Raw genomic sequence first — 18,953 nt, 5'->3', positions numbered from 1 at the left:
GAGAATCTTCTAGCCCCCTACCTGGTCTCCCAACTTCTACTCTAATCTCTGATAGTCTATCTTCTATAAAGAAGCCAGTGTCCTCTTCTAAAAATATACATGAGATCATACCAATTTTTAGCTTAAGACCCTCAGATGGCTTGCCAACACATATAAAATTCCAATGACTTTACTAAGGTCTAAGAGGCTGATCTGGACATCCACATATTTACCTGGATGGCAACCAAAGAAAGAAGGATTTACCATCATTTCCTCAATTATTTAATTGTTAATAAAATGGAATTTTGTTTTTACCAAAGCATATTTTTAGTTAGGATATTTAAGTGCAACTGAAAACCTGACTTTCCTATAGATACTTTCTCTCTGGATATTTGAAAATCACTTCCTTTCTTTCCTTTTTTTATTTTTTAAAAATTTTTTTAGATTTTATTTATTTATTGGACAGAGAGAGAGAGAGAGAGCACAAGCAGGAAGAGCAAGACGGGGAGAAGCAGGCCCTCCTCTGAGCAGGGAGCCCAATGTGGAGCTCGATCCCAGGACCCTGGGATCGCAAACGCCTAACCAACTGAGCCACCCAGGCACCCAAAAATTACTTTCTTGATATTAAGAATCAAGCTTAAGTATCTGCCAGGAGCCTGATGCACATAGACTTGATGTTCCTTGTACTTTTGTTCAAACTAAAAAAAAAAAGGGTCTTAGTTCCAGGTGACCAAGAGTTTACCATCACTCTCCAAATATTAATCTACAGGATGCTTCAGGTACCCCGCAGAAGCTGCTTGCTTTGGCAGGTAGACGGCTTTTGACAAACCTCGAACAAACCCTATTTGTCTTCTCTTCCCAAGATCTGGTGTCAGGCAGCAGTGGCTAATCCATTTCAGAAGAGTGACAATGACCCAGGGGGCTGCTCTTGTCCTGATTATGGGAAGCCAGACAGTTGGATCTGAGTCCTTGACATCCATGGACACAGGCAATATTATAATGGCTGAAAGCATGACTTTCACCATCAGATACACCTCAGTTAAAATTTGAGCTCCATTGTCTATTAGTTGTATAATCTTGGATGTATTATTTAACTTCCCTGAGCCTGCATTTTTTTCTCATCTGGAAGATCAAGATAACACCTACTCTCCTAGTTATCATGGAAATTAAAAGAGAAAATGAATTATAAGTTCAGCATTGGGCCTGATCCCAGGTAATAAATGGGTCCGGTTGGGACTCTAGCTGCTACTAAAAATTCTAGTTGATTTTACTGGTATGGACACAGCTGGAAGCAGGCTGCCTGGGTTCAAATCCTGGCCCTGACACTTAATAGCGGGGTGGCTTTTTTTACCCATTAAATGGGTATAAAATTAGTAAACTCACCTTATTAGGTTTTTATGAAGATTTAATGAATGAACACATAGAAAGTGCCTTGGATAGTGCCTGGCACCAAGTAAATGCTACGTAAGTGTTTGCTACTATTTTTATATTAAAGGTTAGATTTGAGAGCTGCCCAGATTTGCTATCCCGATCTAGCAGTGGAACATGCTGTGGCTGCTGGTGTCTCTCCAGCCAAGTCCTGTCAAACATTCACTTTGGCCATGTGGCCAGTAACTCGGTAATGTACATGTATGAGTCATACAACTCCTGGTTTCCTTGGCACTTCCTTTATATAATGGTAATATATTTTGATTTACACATAAGTTACTACAGGTTCCATTTTGAGGCAACGTGGTATCATAAATAACAACAGATTTAAAAGTAAAAAGTTTCTATTTGTATCCTGATTTTGCCAGCTATGTACCATGAAGACAGAAATGTACTTTTTCTCTAACTTAGTCTTCCTCATTTTTAATGAGATGACACCTACCTCGTAGGTTTGTTATGACCTTTCAATGTTACGTGAAAACTTCCTAGTGAATTATAAACACTAGGTGTCTTTAAAAACATTAGGTGCCATTGTAAAAGGTTTGAAGTATTCACTAAAAAAAAAAAAAAGAAAAGATCAGCAAGGCACTTTTCAGCATTATTATTCTCTTCACAGGAGTATTTTTATTTCTGCGCTTCAAACACATTATTGGATCAGCAATTAGACATTTTACCTACATGGTAAACCAAGAATAAACTCCACGGTTTGGGGACTGAAAAGAAGGAGAAAAAAAAAAAGTAGGTCTAGCAGTTTACCAAATGTAGGAAGTGCTGGAGATGTATGACCCTGTAATCCTGGCAAATGTTCACACATACAGATTTTAGAAATTTACCTGGCTGAGAGGATAAAGGAGCGTTCTACACTTTCAATCTTTAGTTCATTCTGATATGCTTCTTGGGTGGGTTTTCTGACCTTAAAGAAAGCAAAACAGTTTGAGCAAATTCAGCCTATTGCAAATCTCATCCCTGAAGCTGCTCAATGCCCTGGCTGCTGTCAGCCACCACCAACCTTCAGACTCAACTTTATCTACCATGACTCTCCTTCATCTGCTCTGTGTGCCAGAGTTAAATGCCTATATATATATATATATATATATATATATATATGCCCAACTTTCACACCTTCAGCCTGTTGCTCACTCCCTCTACCTGGAACAAGGTGCCTTCCCTGCATCTCAGTGTGGCCAAATGTGAACTATTCTTTAAGGCTTGTGGCTCCTTCTCCAAAGACTTCCTCAATTCTCCCTGTTTCCTAGCTGCTACCGATTCCTCCACCAAGTCCTACTGAAAGCTGCACACTCCTTATTTTCTGAGCTCCCCCCAATTTTTCTTTCTAAAAAGATCTTATTTATTTCTTTATTTGAGGAGGGGTGGTAAGAGCAGAGAGGGAGAGAGAATCTCAAGCAGACTCCACACTGAGCGTGGAGATTGACTCTGGGCTCAATGTCACCACCCTGAGACCATGCATGACCTGAGCTGAAACTAAGAGTCGGATGCTTAACCAACTGAGCCACCCAGGTGCCCCAGGACTCCCCAAAACATTAATTGTACCTTCACAGTGATATTTATTACTGCCTATTTTATAGGTATTTAAGTGTGGTTTATTATCTTCCCAACTCCAGTTGCTGAGCTTCTGGGAGGGGACTGGGGGGGGGGGGCAGAGACAAAAACAATCATGATTCAACTCATCTTTGTATTTTTTACCAAATGTCTTACCATGTTTTGTTTATAGTTCTCAATAAACACCTCATGAATAAATGAATGCATGAGTGAACAAATGATTAATGAATGAATAAATAAACACATAAACAATAACACAGGGAGAGAGAAAAGTCAAGGATGTAAGAAAGATGGTTATCTTTGGGCTTCGTCTCTAAATATATTTGGGTTAAGAAAAGAAACATCTTCTAACAGACGCACAGACCTTCATTCCAGCCAACGAGAGCATATTGTTCAGTTTATACATCCCAGACTGCACTGGTGTTGTATACAGCAGGGCATCATTAAACTGAAAGTAGAAATATTTCATAGAATGAAGTAAAACAAAAATGTCAGCTACCAAGGCACTGACACCGAAATAAAAGAAAAATATTCCTTTCTTATTAAAAGTTCTCTGAATAAAAACACTTATGTCTGCTTATATAAACTATGACCACCCAGAATGCTTTATTAGATTAAAAAGGCAATTTCTAGAACATGTGCTTTCCTTCCAAGTTCTGTAACAGATATGTTTTCTGAATTCTAAATCCCACTAAAGTATTACAATCTGACTAAATAATTGATTGAATCAACTTTTCTAAGTGAGAAGTGACATAAATTGAATTCAAAAAGGAAATAATTTTCTGGTTCTACATCATAAAAGACTTTGTTTCCGTTACTTGAAATGCAAGTAAGCAAGACAGTCAGCCAAGATCCCACTAAATCTCTCCGAATGTGTTAAGCTCATCTGTCATATACAAATGTCTCCTTCCATTAGGCAATTATCCCCTCTTCTGGCTCAGAAACACACACAGTCACTTACCAGGAAAAACACTCGGGGCTGCATGACTTTCCGAGACAGCTTCATCAGAGTTCCCTCTTTGAGAAAAACCTGATTCATCCAAACAAATGCTCATTTAGTCCCACCATAACAGAACTACAATATGCATATAATTTGTTTTACAACTTTCTTTCCCCAGAGATATTTTTGGAGGTGGGGCTGGGTGGACATAATCTCCATGTGACTTTTTACAGTCAGGGTTTCTTCTTAAACCTTTGAAGGAGTTGGACAAGCTGTCAGAGTTTCATAAATCCAGTATTCATAAATCCAGTCCCAGGGGTACTATGTGGTCTGAAATGTAACTGACTGAGAGTGTACTTGATCCTGAGGTATAGCCAACGTCCTGACAATTGCATTTTGTAATTTTGCTAAACTCATTCCCTGGGCCACTTTTGTGCTCTATGAGGAGCACCAAAATACAGTTTTCTCCCACCCCTCATAATCCCCTCTTACGTTCAAGACCTTAACTGAAATTGTCTTTAAAGCTGTGTGAGGTCAGTTAGTATTACACAATAAAATGATTCTATTTAATCAGATACTCTGTGGGGTTCCTTGCCATTCTCCTAATTGAATTGTACTTTTTGTCACAGTGACTTAAGTCATGAATGTTTTGAATGGATAGAATGAACCTAGTTGATCCAGATTGAGACAGTGGAGAGCAACAACGATAACCTATTTTCATAACTGAAATGCAAAATAGCTACAAAAGGTGTCTAAATGCATCACATTACATTTGCAAAAGGTAGTCTAAAACACTTACCCGTCCAGGCTGAACTATTTCATGGTGTCCATTTAGGCTGTACTGAATCTGCATAAGCTTCTGAAAGTTGTCCTACAGAAAGAGAATGTGTAGCATTTGAAGGCCTGGGCCCCCAGGTTCAACAGTTTGCCAGCCACTGAAATCAAGATACTTACTCCTTGCTTCATGGTGTCATTGGCATGGTTGGCGACTTCTATAACAACAGCAAGGGCATCTAAAATGTGTAGAAACATCAGGTTAGTCCAGTGGGCTACAACATTAAGCAATTCCAGATGGCAAGATGGCGAATTTATAACAGTGAGAAGTGCCTCGGGAGGAGCGAGGTTAACTCTGAGTAGGTAGAAATACAGACAATGAGGTCTGATGAGGACAACAGCAAGGAAAAACAGGACTCATGGGAAAAAAAAAAAAGAGTCCAAGAAAGACTCTAAAGGAGATGTTATAGACGTTATGTATCAACAGTATGAATGTCAGGCTTGCTTTGTGCTGATCTTTGATTATCCTGTTGAAGTTTACAAGGATAAGGAGAGGACTTCATCTGGAAGTTAAGGACCATTCCAGTATGAACTGCCTTGGGAGAGAAGTACCCTGGGATAGGAAACCAGAACTATGAAAAGTGATGATTTAGAGGGTCACAGCTTACCTTCCTTCTCTTAGTTTAATCCCAAGAGGGGAGAAATGCCACAAAGAAGCCTACTAGGCCTGAGAAGATAACATGCATTACTTTGTGAACTGACTCTTGGTTTGGGGTCAGTCATGATCTCGGGCTCATGGGATTGAGCCCCAACTTGGGCTCTGTGCTCAGCAGAGTCTGCTTGTCCCTCTCCCTCTGATCCTCCCCCCACTCATGCTGTCTCTAAAAAAAAATAGAAAGGTGAAACACTTGCAAATAGAAGATGTTAGAGAAGTAAAAATAAAATGATTAAGAGAGCAAATAAGAATCTTTACAAAATGGGTAAAAAACCTGTTCTGTTTTGTAATCTGAAAATATAAAGTATGTACAAGAAGGGTCACCAAAATTCAAAAAATTAATGGGGTGGACATGGACTTCAAATTAGAGCCAGGGATATACCTATAGCATTTGAAAGAGGTACTTTGGGGATAAACAGAAAGAAACACGGCTATCTTGAACAGAATTAATCTGTGTATATGCGTATATGTATATGTAAGAGAAAGACACACACGTACACAGTGGATTAACCTGTGAATATCAGTGAGTCCCTTGTATTGTAATGAAGTTTTCCTTTAAGTGCTGCTTTAAGTGCTAAGGGGTAGAAGGTGGTAAGGCAATTGTCCAGCATTAAAAAGTCCCAGAATATGCTATTTTAGACCATATCCCTGATTTGTGTAGTTTGACCACTTCACAGACTCATGATTTTTAAGCCTGTAATGACCTTGCAGATCAACTTGTTCAATCCCTGCTTTTCAGAGCAACAGACATCTAGAGAAGGTGAATTTACCACTGGCACAGAGTGACTGAGCATAGAAGGAACCCTCCTCACTCCAGACAATGCTGGGTCCTACAGCCAACTGTAATAAAAGAATTTCTGCAACAAATTAATACATGAAAGTTATTTACCTTGAGTGTCTCTGTAATCTCCAGAGTCCTCTAGAAGATTTTTCAAATAATCTGTAAGAGGGAAAGGAATATGATATTTAGTAAAATCAGGCACTAAGGAAAAAATCATTTCATCTTTCTTACTCCATACTTCAATCAGTCTTGTTGATTAACATATGTGCTAGTTCAATGTGTGCTAACTTTCTAAAAATGTGAAAGAATAAAGCCCTGACATGCATTTGAAATCAGGACACAGGCTCAGAGGTAGAAAGAATTGCAGGGGTCACACTGGTCATTTTCAAGAGGAATCGGGTTACTGAGCATAGGGTCTCAGCAGAGCCACAACCTCTTTTTGGCAAGAGCTAGAGACTAGAGATCCAGGACTAGAGATCCAGGTCTCCTGGTGCCCAGTTTAGTGCTTTTAGTCCAACAGAGGAAATGCCTTAATTTCAAATCGGAAGTACATCCAGTACAAAATTCTAAGCATCAGTAGACCGAGTGCCTAAGGGATTTGTCAGTCCAGGAGTCTAACAATCACAGAATAGCAGAGGAATACAATACCTAAATCTAGAGCAGTGGTTCTCAAATGGGGGTGAATGTGCCCACCAGAGGACATCTGGAAATGTCTGGAGACATTTCTGATTGTCACAACTGGGGAAAAGGGGGTGCTGCTGGCATCTAGTGGCTACAGGCCAGGGATGTTGCTAAATAACCTACAAACACACAGGACAGCCTACAACAAAGAATTATCTGACCCAGAATGTCAATAGGGCTGCAGTTGAGAAACTCTGGTCTAGATGAAGAAGGTCTTTAAGTAAGCTACATGGTATACAGTCATTCTTGTAATAGAGAAAAAAATTAACGCACTGGGTTATATTTCATAAGTCTTTAATACGGAGGGAATGCCATGGGATCTCAAGGTACTTCGTTCTCTGTTTAGAAATGTTGGATGGCTTCCCATTGCCTCTCAAAACAAATTCTGAAAAAAAAAAAAAATCCCAAAAAACAAAAACCACACACATAACCCCCCCCAAACAGAATCTGTTACCTAGAATTTAAATCCCCCCCCCCACTACATGATCCCTACTCACTTTTCTGATTTTTTTTCTCTACTACCTAACACAGGCGCTTTGTTCTGACCAAAGTCTGATTCTGCATAATGCCTTAGATGCTTCTCATGTGGTACCTGGCTCCATACTTTTTGTCTCTAATGTTCCCTTCTACTGAATCCTTTTCTCTGTCTCTGCATATAAAAATTCTACTCCTGTATTTCAAGGTTCATCTCAAATTCTTCCCCTCTTATCAAACTTTCCATCTGAAAGAAATATTCTCTCCCTTTGAATAATGGATTACACAGTAGTTACTTTATATCTTCTATCATCTTCTCATGAGACTCAAAGCTCCTTGTGGGCAGGACACATATCTGATTCTTAGCACTTAGTGAGGGCCTTTGCATATATGGGACAAGAAATGCTTAATGGGTAAAAATATAAATAATTTTCTTAGACCAGGATTGTGTTTAGGTCAAAGGCAATAAAGGCTGAAAGCAATCCTAATGCCAGTGGGAGTTGAGAAAATAAAAAGAGGAAAGGCACAGCAAGAGACAGCATTTTTATCAGAATCAATCTCCATTCAGTAGTATTATAGAATAGGTATAATTTCATGCATGGATTGATGAAGTCATGCTCAAAGACACAAAGGAAAACTTGGGTGGTAGTGTCAGCTATTTAAACTCAATAGATGACACACACACACACCCCCTCACTGTTGAGACTCTGTACATCTTTGAGACAGTGATACAAGAACCTGTATGAGTCTAGACACACACACTGTAAATATCCACCATTGGCAACAAGCCCTGGAGAGACACTGCGTATGAGGACATGAAGTTTCTGTGTACCATGGGATAAGTTCCATCTTGCCAGAGACCATCACTAGCAATTTAGCTCTTAAAGCAATCTGAATGCACAAGTTGGACAGTATGCTACCAATCACATGGATAAGAAAACCACAAAAATTAACAAAATGCCCTCTTTACACTTAGGTGACTTCACTTCACCTGGAGATGAAAAATTAACTTAATCTCACTCTGACCCCACTCGGAATGCAATCCATTTATAAGCCATGTTCAGTGAGTCCAAATATTTAACTTTTCTATGAGAGTGACAGGGCTAAGGAGAAAAACCTACTCTTCTTACATGTTCTTCATATCTAGGCTGTCTCCTTGATCAAAAGTGATGTTCCTTAAAGCTTCTGGTCAGGTGAAGACTGTGGAAAGGAAAGCAAATTTACCTAAGTATCAGATTCATGTCAAGTTCCTACTTTGTCTTTGACTTTTGTTCTTTAATAGAGAAGTATACTCAAGCAAACAGACACATTTCTCTAAAACAAGAGAGCTCTGTGGAAGATGTCCGTATTAGGAAATACTGACCTCAGAATCATAGGGCTGAGCCTGATAAGCCTGAGTTTTATTTTCGTTCCCCGAGCTCAAGTTCAGCTGCTGCCTGCCATCCTGAACTTTCAGGAACAGTATATGTGCTGCCGAAGCGAGCACATGAACTTTCAGGAACAGAGAGGAAATACAAAATTGGCTGAGAAGAAAACCCACCACTAACATGTTGCAAAATCGTGCTTTTAACCAAGGAGGTGCCCTATTTGCAGGGCACCCTGTTGCAGGATATCGTTTTGAGAACTTCCACCTTTTCCAGGAAGACAAGACCCCCTCAGTTCAGAATCACTCAGTGCCTTAACTGCAGAATGAGAAGAATGTGACCAATCGGCCTCTGAGTCAGAAGGGAGGAGCACTGAAACCACCAGCTGCCCCAGTGACTGCTATAACCCAGGTGAAACCCAGGAACAGAGACTAGACAGACACGCTTGTGTGAGTCATAGGGAATTCTTACTTTGTACCATTTAGAACCTAGTATCCTGGATGAGTTTCCCGAGAAACAATGACAACAGAGTAGTCATTTCGATGTGCCATGTTAGACTTAACAGTATTCTATGACTTTCCTGCTTCTGCCAAACCAAACTAGGCATTTTTTAAAACTTCACTAATAAAAAATGCTTCAAATGCTGTTAAGGTTATTTATATTAAAGGAAAAAAAAAAGTTGACTGTAGCAAGCATGGGCACCATAAAATGTACTTTCTGGCCACCAGGTGGCATCATTGATTAATAAAAGTTAATTAACCCCATTATCACCATTAGAAGCACAAAATTAAGCAAAACACAGCATGTGCCTCAAGAGATATGCAGGTTAACTTTGTTGTCATATATGAGGCCCAGAATGAAAGAATAAGGACATAGCAAATATTACATCTTGTGAGAGGTCTAAGTTCCATGTATGTATATATATATGTAAGGTCCTAGTAAGTCTTATCACCCTGCGTACCTAATGAAAAAATAGTCAACTTAAAGCAGAAAACTGTTCAGAACTACATTAACCTTTCCTAAAAATGAGTCATCTGTGGGATTCTGGGACATTAATTCAACAGTCTGCCAGATTCCTGAACGGCGTGCTGAGAAACGGTTGGTGGCAGGGCACAGAGGAAATGAGCATACTGGACAGTAATGTTCCAAAGTCCAGAGTTTTGAATTTGAGGATGTGTCTTGCTTTGTATTCCCCACATTTCTGCTTTCCTTCTTCAATATGTAATGAGATCAGTGACACATCCAGAATTATGGGATCCAGAGAAAAGTAAGTCTAGTCAATAAGCTCCTTTGCCAAAGATTCAAATTTTAAAAGAAGCAACTAAGAACACGCCTGACTTCTGAAACAAAGTACAGATTATGTTAAATACCAAAAATAAAGGTCAGGTGTCACGTTGCAAGACACACTGCTGCCATCTTCAAAGCAGCCTGAGGAAGTGGTCAAGAGCCCTCACTGGGAGTGAGAGGATAGATTCTTAACCATCCAGCTACCTTTAGCCAAAGCACGGGACTTTGGCCCATGCCCTGTAGCATTTCTGTGTGTCAATATCCTCATACATAAAAGAAAGTAAGGCGGGGGCGCCTGGGTGGCTCAGTGAGTTAAAGCCTCTGCCTTCGGCTTGGGTCATGGTTCCAGGGTCCTGGGATTGAGCCCCACATCAGGCTCTCTGCTCAGCAGGGAAGCCTGCCTCCCTTCCTCTCTCTCTGCCTGCCTCTCTGCCTACTTGTGATCTGTCTGTCAAATAAATAAATAAAATCTTAAAAAAAAAAAAAAAAAAGAAGGCGGACCAGACTGGAAAACTGTAATGATTAACATTCTAATGCATTATGAAGCATATTTTTTTAAAAGATTTTATTTGTTTATTTGTCAGAAAGAGAGAGCACAAAGGGAGAACAGGAGGCAGAGGGAGGAGCAGACTCCCCCCTTCGCAGGGAGCCCAATGCGGTACTTGATTCCAAGACCCTGCAATCATGACCAAAGCCGAGCTTAACTGAGCCAGCCAGGCATCCCTATGAAGCAGTTTTTTAAAAAAAATTTTAAAATGTATTATAGGAAATTTGGAAATTATAGGAAAACTAAATAATGGAGAAAACTCAAACTATGCACATCTCTCTAAAATAACTATCATGGGGGCGCCTGGGTGGCTCAGCGGGTTAAGCCTCTGCCATCAGCTCAGGTCATGATCTCAGGGTCCTGGGATCGAGCCCCGCATCGAGCCCCGCATCGAGCCCCGCATAGAGCCTCGCATTGCATTGGGCTCAGCAGGGAGCCTGCTTCCCCCTCTGTCTCTGCTTGTCTCTGCCTACTTGTGATCTCTCTCTCTCTGTCAAGTAAATAAATAAAATCTTAAAAAAAAAAAAAACTATTATGATTTAAAAGTATTTCCTTCTGTTTTTATAAATTCTTGATTTTACTTAATTTTAATAACATTAAGGATTTTATAGCCCACTTAAAGTATTCTAGCCCACATATTTCCCCCCCCACAGGAATAGCTAAATATTATCCCATGACAGGGATATATTACTCCCTACTTAGGTACCCTATTAGATTTTTAGGTCATTTTAAAGTTATCTTGTTTTGGCTATTATAAATAAGATGGGCCATATTTCCTAATTTGCCCATAATGATACAGCTGTATACCTACTGCACTCTTGAAAGTTACTGGGCTTGAATAATAAACTGTGTAATCATTTTAATTATAAGTAAACTAATCAGAATCTTAATATATTTGTCTTTTTCCAGAGTTCCGACTATTTCCTGATCAGTGAGAATAAAGTTTTTTTTTTTTAAATACTGATAAGCAGGGGTGCCTGGGTGGCTTAGTCGGTTAGGCATCTGCCTTTGGCTCAGATCATGATCCCAGCGTCCTGGGATGGAGCCCCACATCAGGCTTCCTGCTCAGTGGGGAGTCTGCTTCTCTCTCTGCCTCTGCCTGCCCCTTTGCCTACTTGTGCTCCCTCTGTCAAATAAATAAATAAAATCTTTAAATATTAAAAAAAAAACTGGTAAATTTTATCATGAGAAACCTTCCCTAAAGGGATATACCAATTTAAAATATCATTATAAATAAATGAGAATATCAATTTCACCAAAATGATCCAGTTATGTGTATTGTAGTTTTTTTTATTGCTGATGTAGCAGGGGAACTGAAACCTTGTTTTAATTGAGATTTATGATTCAGAGGATGCCACTGTGTATTTATTATGCATTTCCTGAGGAAATTGTTTGTTCCTATGTTTAGTCCATATATCTATGGGAGTTTTAAAATTCTTAGTGAAAAAGCAATTTTTTTTCATTTTTGCTACTAATATATTTTCTGATGTATGTTTATCTTTTAATTTTGATTGTATCTTAAGCCTTTATAATGTTTTTATTATTTAGAATAGTGGCAAACTATCAATATTTTCCTTTATAATTTCTTTATTTTTCTGGGCTTAGAAAATCATGTCTCCTCCTTTCTCTATCCTTAGAGTTTTAATAAAGAACACATTCTGTTTTTTTCCCATTTTTACTAGAGCTTACTGCTTTATATTTAGTTTTTACTTTAATTAAGGCTTTTTATTTTAAGAGCAGTTTCATATTCACAATAAGACTGAGGGGAAGGAACAGAGATTTTCCACACACTTCCTGCCCCCCCACATGCACAGCCTCTCCCATTATCAACATCCTCCACCAGAATGGTACACTTACTACAGCTGAAGAACCTGTACTGACACTTCATTATCACCCAGAGTCCACAGCTGGGTTGTACATTCTAGAGGTCTGGATAAAGACAAAGTGACACATACCCACCATGATGGTATCAAACAGAGTATTTTCCTTGCCCTAAAAATCCTCTGTGCTCTGCCTATTTATATTTAATTTTGATTTTCAGTGTACCTACTGACATATGAATCTTAACTAATTTTTCAAATTTTAATAGGTTATTCAATAAACAGTCCTTTTTTTTTCTTACCGTCTTACACTTCCTACTTTGTCATACATTAGATTCTTATAAACAGGGTGTTTTTTAAGTCACCTCCCTATTCTAATAATAGAATAATAATTATTTTTCAATCAATAGGTCTATTCTTGCAATGGTATTATGCATTTTTAATTGTTGATGTTTTACTTATTTATATTTTATTTATCTGTTTGTCAGAAGATAAAGAGAGAGACTGCATGCACGCACAAGCAGGGGGAGCAGCAGGCAGAAGGAGAAGCAGACTCCTTGCTGAACAAGGTGCCTGACATGTGACTCGATCCCGAGGATCATGACCTGAGCCAAAGGCCAAGGCTTAACTGACTGAGCCACCCAGGTATCCCAGGAAAAGGTTTTGCTCTCATGCAGCTTCTATATCCCAGTAGGAAAGGACATAATTATTATTGTATTTACTATGTGGTCAGCACCAAGCAGGTCACTTAGACTGGCTCAGACTCAGTCTTGGCATAGTCAAGCCCCACTTAAAGAAGTTCTTATCCATATTTGGTTCTTACCACCTCTTTGTTGGTAAACAAAAAGCAAATTTAGGTTTAGGGAGACAAGTATATTTTATTCTACTCCCCAAAGAACAGACAAGAGAAGAATAAAGCAAATATAAACACCAAAGTGAATTCAAATTTGACTGAATATCAGTGTTTCTTAAGGTGGAACAGTTCCTGATGTAAGCCCATGACTCTGACAAACACTTAAGAGGAAAACTCTTCAGCAACACAGTCAGCTTGCTAGATCTTTAGCGAGACAAGTCCCAGCAACAGAGGCATTCAGCTACATGCAGGGAATCTGAGTTAAATGTACAAAGAGAATTGGGAGAAGAACGGCTTTGTAGGCATGCCTATGGGTACAATTCTGGGGATCTGTAGACCTGGATAGGCAAAACACACACACACAAAATAATATTTTCACTAACCTCTAAGTGAAATACAGAATTTCCTTACATTATGAATGTAGGGAACAAACCAGCATATCATCAGATATCAGTGACTTTACCACCAGAGAAGGCATACTTTTTTTATATCACATTACAGATGTTGCAGATTTCTCAAAATTTTGTTTACCATCACCACTATATCTAAGTCATGGGAGTTCTCGGATCCACCACCAGATCTTCTTATTTAATGCATTACTAAAGCAGCCCATGTATTACTATGTAATACTTTCAAACTATTTTAATAACTGCATTTCAGGCCAACAGGTTTCCATTTAGTCTTACGTATTTTATTCTGTAACTTAAAAAATTATTCGAAGGGATCCATAGGCCTCACCAGATTGCCACAGGGATCCAGGCACAAAAAAGTTTAAGAACCTTTGTTCTAGAGGTTCTAGAGAAAGTGAGATTACATTTAAAAGGTATAACTGAATAGATCAGACAGATAAGACATGCTTATATCCTAAAGTCTTTCCATAGTATTATTTATTTCCACAGCACCAAAATATTTCATGGATATAATTTATTAAGTATCATCCCTCAAAATACCTTGTTCACAACTACAATTAAAAATTAATCTCAACAGGAGCGCCTGCATGACTCAGTCGGTTTACTCGTCTGCTTTCGGCTCAGGTCATGATCCCAGGGTCCTGGGATCGAGCCCCGCATTGGGTTCCCTTATCAGCAGGGAGTCTGCTTCCCCCTCTGCCCCTACCCTCCTTTGTGCCTACTTGCTCTTGCTTTCTCTCCCTCTCTCACAAAAATAAATAAGAAGTCTTTGAAAAAATTAATTGCAACAGAAACAAGAGCTCACCTAATAACAAAGGGAATTCTGAGTATCATCACCCTCCCATGTCACATGGATGAAACTGGCTTACATCAGGGTCTTTGGGTTCTTCAGAAAAGAAATTCCTTGGCTGGTGCCTGGGAAAGCCCTACCTTCCACTAAGTTCTGCCCTAGAGAAAGTGTTAGAATGACTTGTGCTATAGACAATTAGCCCTGGTTTAGAAAACAAATACCAGAGCACAAGTTTCATTTTCCATTTTTCAGTAAGGATTTTTTAAAAAGTCATACACTAATATGATTCTGACCTTTTCTTGAATCTGCTTATTAGTCCGTTCATAGCTCAAATTAATAGCTTCAGAACACTCTAACAGATGTTTTTAATATCCCATTTTCTACCAGCATGGGAAATCCTGGATTTCTAAAACCTAGAGGGAGTTAATATCATCCCAGACTGAAGGCAAAGATTACAGGAAAAGTAATATAATATGTCGTTAGTCACTTATAACATAAATATTTTGAACAAGATCAAAGAAAACTACCTGATCCAAATTTAATCAAAGTTCAAAGGACTGTTTTCCCCCCTAAATATAGAAATGGAAAAGATATTTCAGAGGAATTTTTAAATTATGTTTTTCATTTTATTTTCTCGACATGATCCTTACTGGTTCAATTTTTTTCAACACCAGTGTAGTAACTTTCCACAAATAAAAGCTTTTTGTTGTTGAAAAATTTATCCTGCCTATAATATAGAGATGAAAAAGATCTAAAGATCTATGCTAGTCATCTCTGGATGGCAGAAGATAAAGAAGGACTTTGTTTTTATAATACTTATATGTTTTTTAAAAGTCACAAAGGATCCCTTTAAAGAAAAAAAGTGACCCTTATAAAAACAAATCCTCAAAATATACTCACTCAAGCAAGTGATGAGATCAGTTTAATTTTCAGGACTTAAGAAGAGGAAGGAAGAGGGCTTTGGTGGAAGCTTGAGTGGTTGGGTGTGGCCCTAAAGAGGAGGACTACACGTTCCATCAGAACAAGGAGCACCTTTGGTGTTTGCCAGTGTATACAGGTGTCCAGCTCAAGGTCAGCCCATGGTGATTAATGAAAGAAAGAATCTGGCCTTGAGGACAGGTTTCAGGAGAGAGTAAAAAAACTACTTTTTTTAAAAAAATGATTTTATTTATTCATTTGATAGAGAGAGAGCGTGCATGCAAGCAGGGAGAGCAGCAGGCAGAAGGAGAGGGAAAAGCAGGACCCCTCACAGAGCAGAGAGCCCGATATGGGCCTTGATCCTGGAACCCTGGGATCATAACCTGAGCTGAAGGGAGATGCTTAACTGACTGAGCCATGCCGGCATGCTATAAAAACCACATTTAAGCTACACTTAAAACATCGCACTAGGGGCACCTGGGTGGCTTATCAGTCAAGTGTCTGCCTTCGGCTCAGGTCATGATCCCAGAGTCCTGGGATCAAGCCCTGTGTCAGGCTCTCTATTCAGCCTGCTCTATTCTCTATTCTCTATTCAGCCTCTCTATTCTCTGCCTGCTACTCTGCCTACTTGTCCTCGCTGTCAAATAAATTAATAAAATATTAAAAAAAAAAAAAGAAAGAAAACTACTACAGCTAGAACAAAGGAAAACAAGGTTTGGGAAATTCTGGGTTATAACCTATGGCCCTCATAGTGAATAATAAGGTTCCCCCCACACCCGTAAATTAAGACTTTATTTTTCTTAGAGTGATTTTATGTTCACAGCAAAACTGAGAGGAAGGCATAGAGATTTCCCATATACCCCCTTCCCTAGATTTGCACAGCCTTCCCCACTATCAATATCTCCCACCAGAGTAGTATATTTGTTAGAATGGATAACACAACACAACCCCCTCAAAGCCCATGGTTTACATTACGGTTTACTCTTGGTGTTGTACATTCTCTGGGTTTAGACAAATGACACGTATCTCCCATTATGGTAGGGAGAGTAAGTATTCAACCTTCCTAATAAGCAGAATAAAAGAAGGTCTGTGAGACAACAGAAAAAATATATATTGGCCTCGGCTCCCAATTCCTGGTGTAGAGCTCCTAAAATCCTTGGAATTTTGTAAGTGATAAGAGCAGGAGGAGCACCTTTTGTCCTAACATTTGGCCTTTGACCCTAGCTCTGACAGAACTAAATCTCATGGAACTTTTTAGGCGATAGGAATGTCTTTTGTTCTAATGAGGCAACTCTGGGTGGGCTCCTGAATCGCTCCCAGGTAAGGGCTGGTCACCAGAAAGATCAAGCCATGATTATAAACTTGCAACTTTTAGCCCCATTCTCCACTCTACAGGAAGGGGAGAAGACTAGAAGTGGAGTTAATACTGGATCATGACCACGTGATGGAGCCTCCATAAATGTCCCCAAGTACACAGTTTAGAGCTTCTCGTCGCTGAACACGTGGAGGTGCTGGGAGACTGGTATTCAGAGAGGGCAGGGAAGCTCCCAGATCTCCTCCACATACTTTGCCCTATGCATCTCTTCCATCTAGATGTTCACCTGTAACCTTCATCCTATCCTTTTGTGATGAGCCAGAAAATTCAAGTGTTACTGTGAGTTCTATGAGCCATTCTAGCAAATTATCAAACCCAAGGAAGGGATCAGGAGAGCCCAGATTTATAGCCGGTTGATCAGAAATTACAGGGGACAGCCTGGGACTTATGAAGGGCATGTGAAGTTTGCAGGGGGGCAGTCATGGGACTGAGCCCTTAACTCCCTAGAACGCGACACTATTTCCAGGTAGATTATGACAGAACTGAATCAAATTGTAGGACACCTCGCTGGTGTCAAAGAGAACTGCCTGGCGTGGGACAAAACTACACATTTGGTGTCAGTATTGTGAGAACGATGGTGGTGTGTGAGTAAAAAGGAAACACGGGAGGTGTATGTTTTTCCTTTTAGTGTCCTTGGAAAAGAGATGAAGGGACGATGTGCCAGGCTACATGGGGGTGGTGGTGGTGATAAGAGGCAGCATGACCAGGGTGCCTGGGTGGCTCAGATGGTTAAGTGACTGCCTTCGGCTCAGGTCATGATCCCAGAGTCCTGGGATCAAGCCCCACATTGGGCTCCCTGTTCAGTGGAGAGCCTGCTTCTCCCTCTCCCTTTGCTGTGCTCTCTCGCTCTCCATGTCAAATAAATAAATAAATAAAATCTTAAAAAAAAAAAAAAAAAGAGGTAGCGCAACCAGAAGGAAGATACTGCCACAATCTGGCTTGAGTTTAGAAAGGCGGGTCTAGAACATAACAAGGGAAATGGAAAGAGCAGGAAGCAGAGGCAGGGGAAAACTCGTGGGCAGGTACCATAACAGAGGAACAAGGAGGAACAGGAAGCATTTCAGAGTCCTTTCCACAATTTTGTGCCTGAGTAACTGGTGGAGTGTTTTTAACTCTTAACAATTTATTGACCCATTCATCCATCAAACATTCAGGGGATTCTCAACCTTGTGAAAAAGAACACCGTTTAACTCCCTAAGCCTTCCAGCTCAGTGGAGTCCCTGTTATGGGCCAGAATCCATGCCAGGCCCAGAGTCAGGATAATACAGTCTCAACACTGACGAGACGAGGAAGGACATAAGCAGAGGTTAAGAATCAATGCAGCTCCCATTAACAGCACCTGTTTCCTTCCAGTGCTTCTTCACTGTTGCCGCAAGACTCTAATTCGAACTAGGTTCTGGGCCCTGGGCAGATTTCAAGGTCTGGCTAGATCCATTTGCCTTGAATGGCCAATATAAAGGCAAAATTTACAAGTTTTTCTACTTAAGTAAATTACTTACTTTATTTTACCTTCTTTAAAAAGATAATTCTAGGGGCACTTGGGTGGCTCAGTGGGTTGAGCCACTGTCTTCGGCTCGGGTCATGATCTCAGGGTCCTGGGATCGAGCCCCGCGCCAGGTTCTCTGCTCAGCGGGGAGCCTGCTTCCCCCTCTCTATCTCTGCCTGCCTCTCTGCCTACTTGTGATCTGTCAAATGAATAAATAAAATCTTAAAAAAAAAAAAGATAATTCTAATTTTAAGCATCAACATACACATTTTCTTTAATCCTATTTTAGGTTGAGCTTAAAAAAGTACTACCAGTAATTTAGCTGGACGTGTTTTTTACTAATGAAAGCCTAAGTAGAATTCCAATTAAAGCCCAAATTATGTCCGGGGGGAAAAAACATTGCTCAAGACAATAGGATGGTTGTCTGACTAGTAGGGGCAGGTCCCTGTATCTGGGAATTTCCATTCACCTTTCTCTAAAAGGATTCCAGAAGAAACTATCCTAGCTTATCTGTACTTCATCTCTACATTTTTCAAATCTTTCCCTCTTAAGAAACTGAGATAGGCACAAATCTACACTGAGTTAGGCAGGGATTCTTCCCCTTGTCTGCCTAAAACTCATTAATAAATCAAAGTTGTCAAAAGTTGCCCCAAATGGTCTCACTGTTCCTCTCTGCTCATATATATTCTGTGTACTTGGAATTACTCCAAATTCTAGGATGAAAAAGTGGAGGGAAAGAAAGAAGGAAAGAAAGAAAGAAAAAAGAAAGGG

General features: G+C 39.7%; 1 protein-coding gene across 1 annotated transcript in view; it reads right to left on the bottom strand.

The window, feature by feature from the left end:
* The window catches only part of FGD6 (FYVE, RhoGEF and PH domain containing 6), a 112,802-nt gene that overhangs the window by 17,789 nt on the left and 76,060 nt on the right, over positions 1 to 18,953 (bottom strand). The window contains exons 9-14 of the mRNA XM_080811426.1: positions 6,286 to 6,336; positions 4,862 to 4,920; positions 4,707 to 4,778; positions 3,929 to 3,997; positions 3,332 to 3,415; positions 2,241 to 2,320 (exon numbers count right to left, since the gene is read on the bottom strand). Of these exons, the coding sequence (XP_080667552.1) occupies positions 2,241 to 2,320; positions 3,332 to 3,415; positions 3,929 to 3,997; positions 4,707 to 4,778; positions 4,862 to 4,920; positions 6,286 to 6,336 (415 nt within the window). The remainder of the gene's footprint in view (positions 1 to 2,240; positions 2,321 to 3,331; positions 3,416 to 3,928; positions 3,998 to 4,706; positions 4,779 to 4,861; positions 4,921 to 6,285; positions 6,337 to 18,953) is intronic.

This window comes from Martes martes, assembly GCF_963455335.1.
Source record: "Martes martes genome assembly, chromosome: 8".
In the NCBI taxonomy this organism is placed as follows: Eukaryota; Metazoa; Chordata; class Mammalia; order Carnivora; family Mustelidae; genus Martes; species Martes martes.
This window is presented reverse-complemented; position numbering and strand designations above follow the sequence as displayed.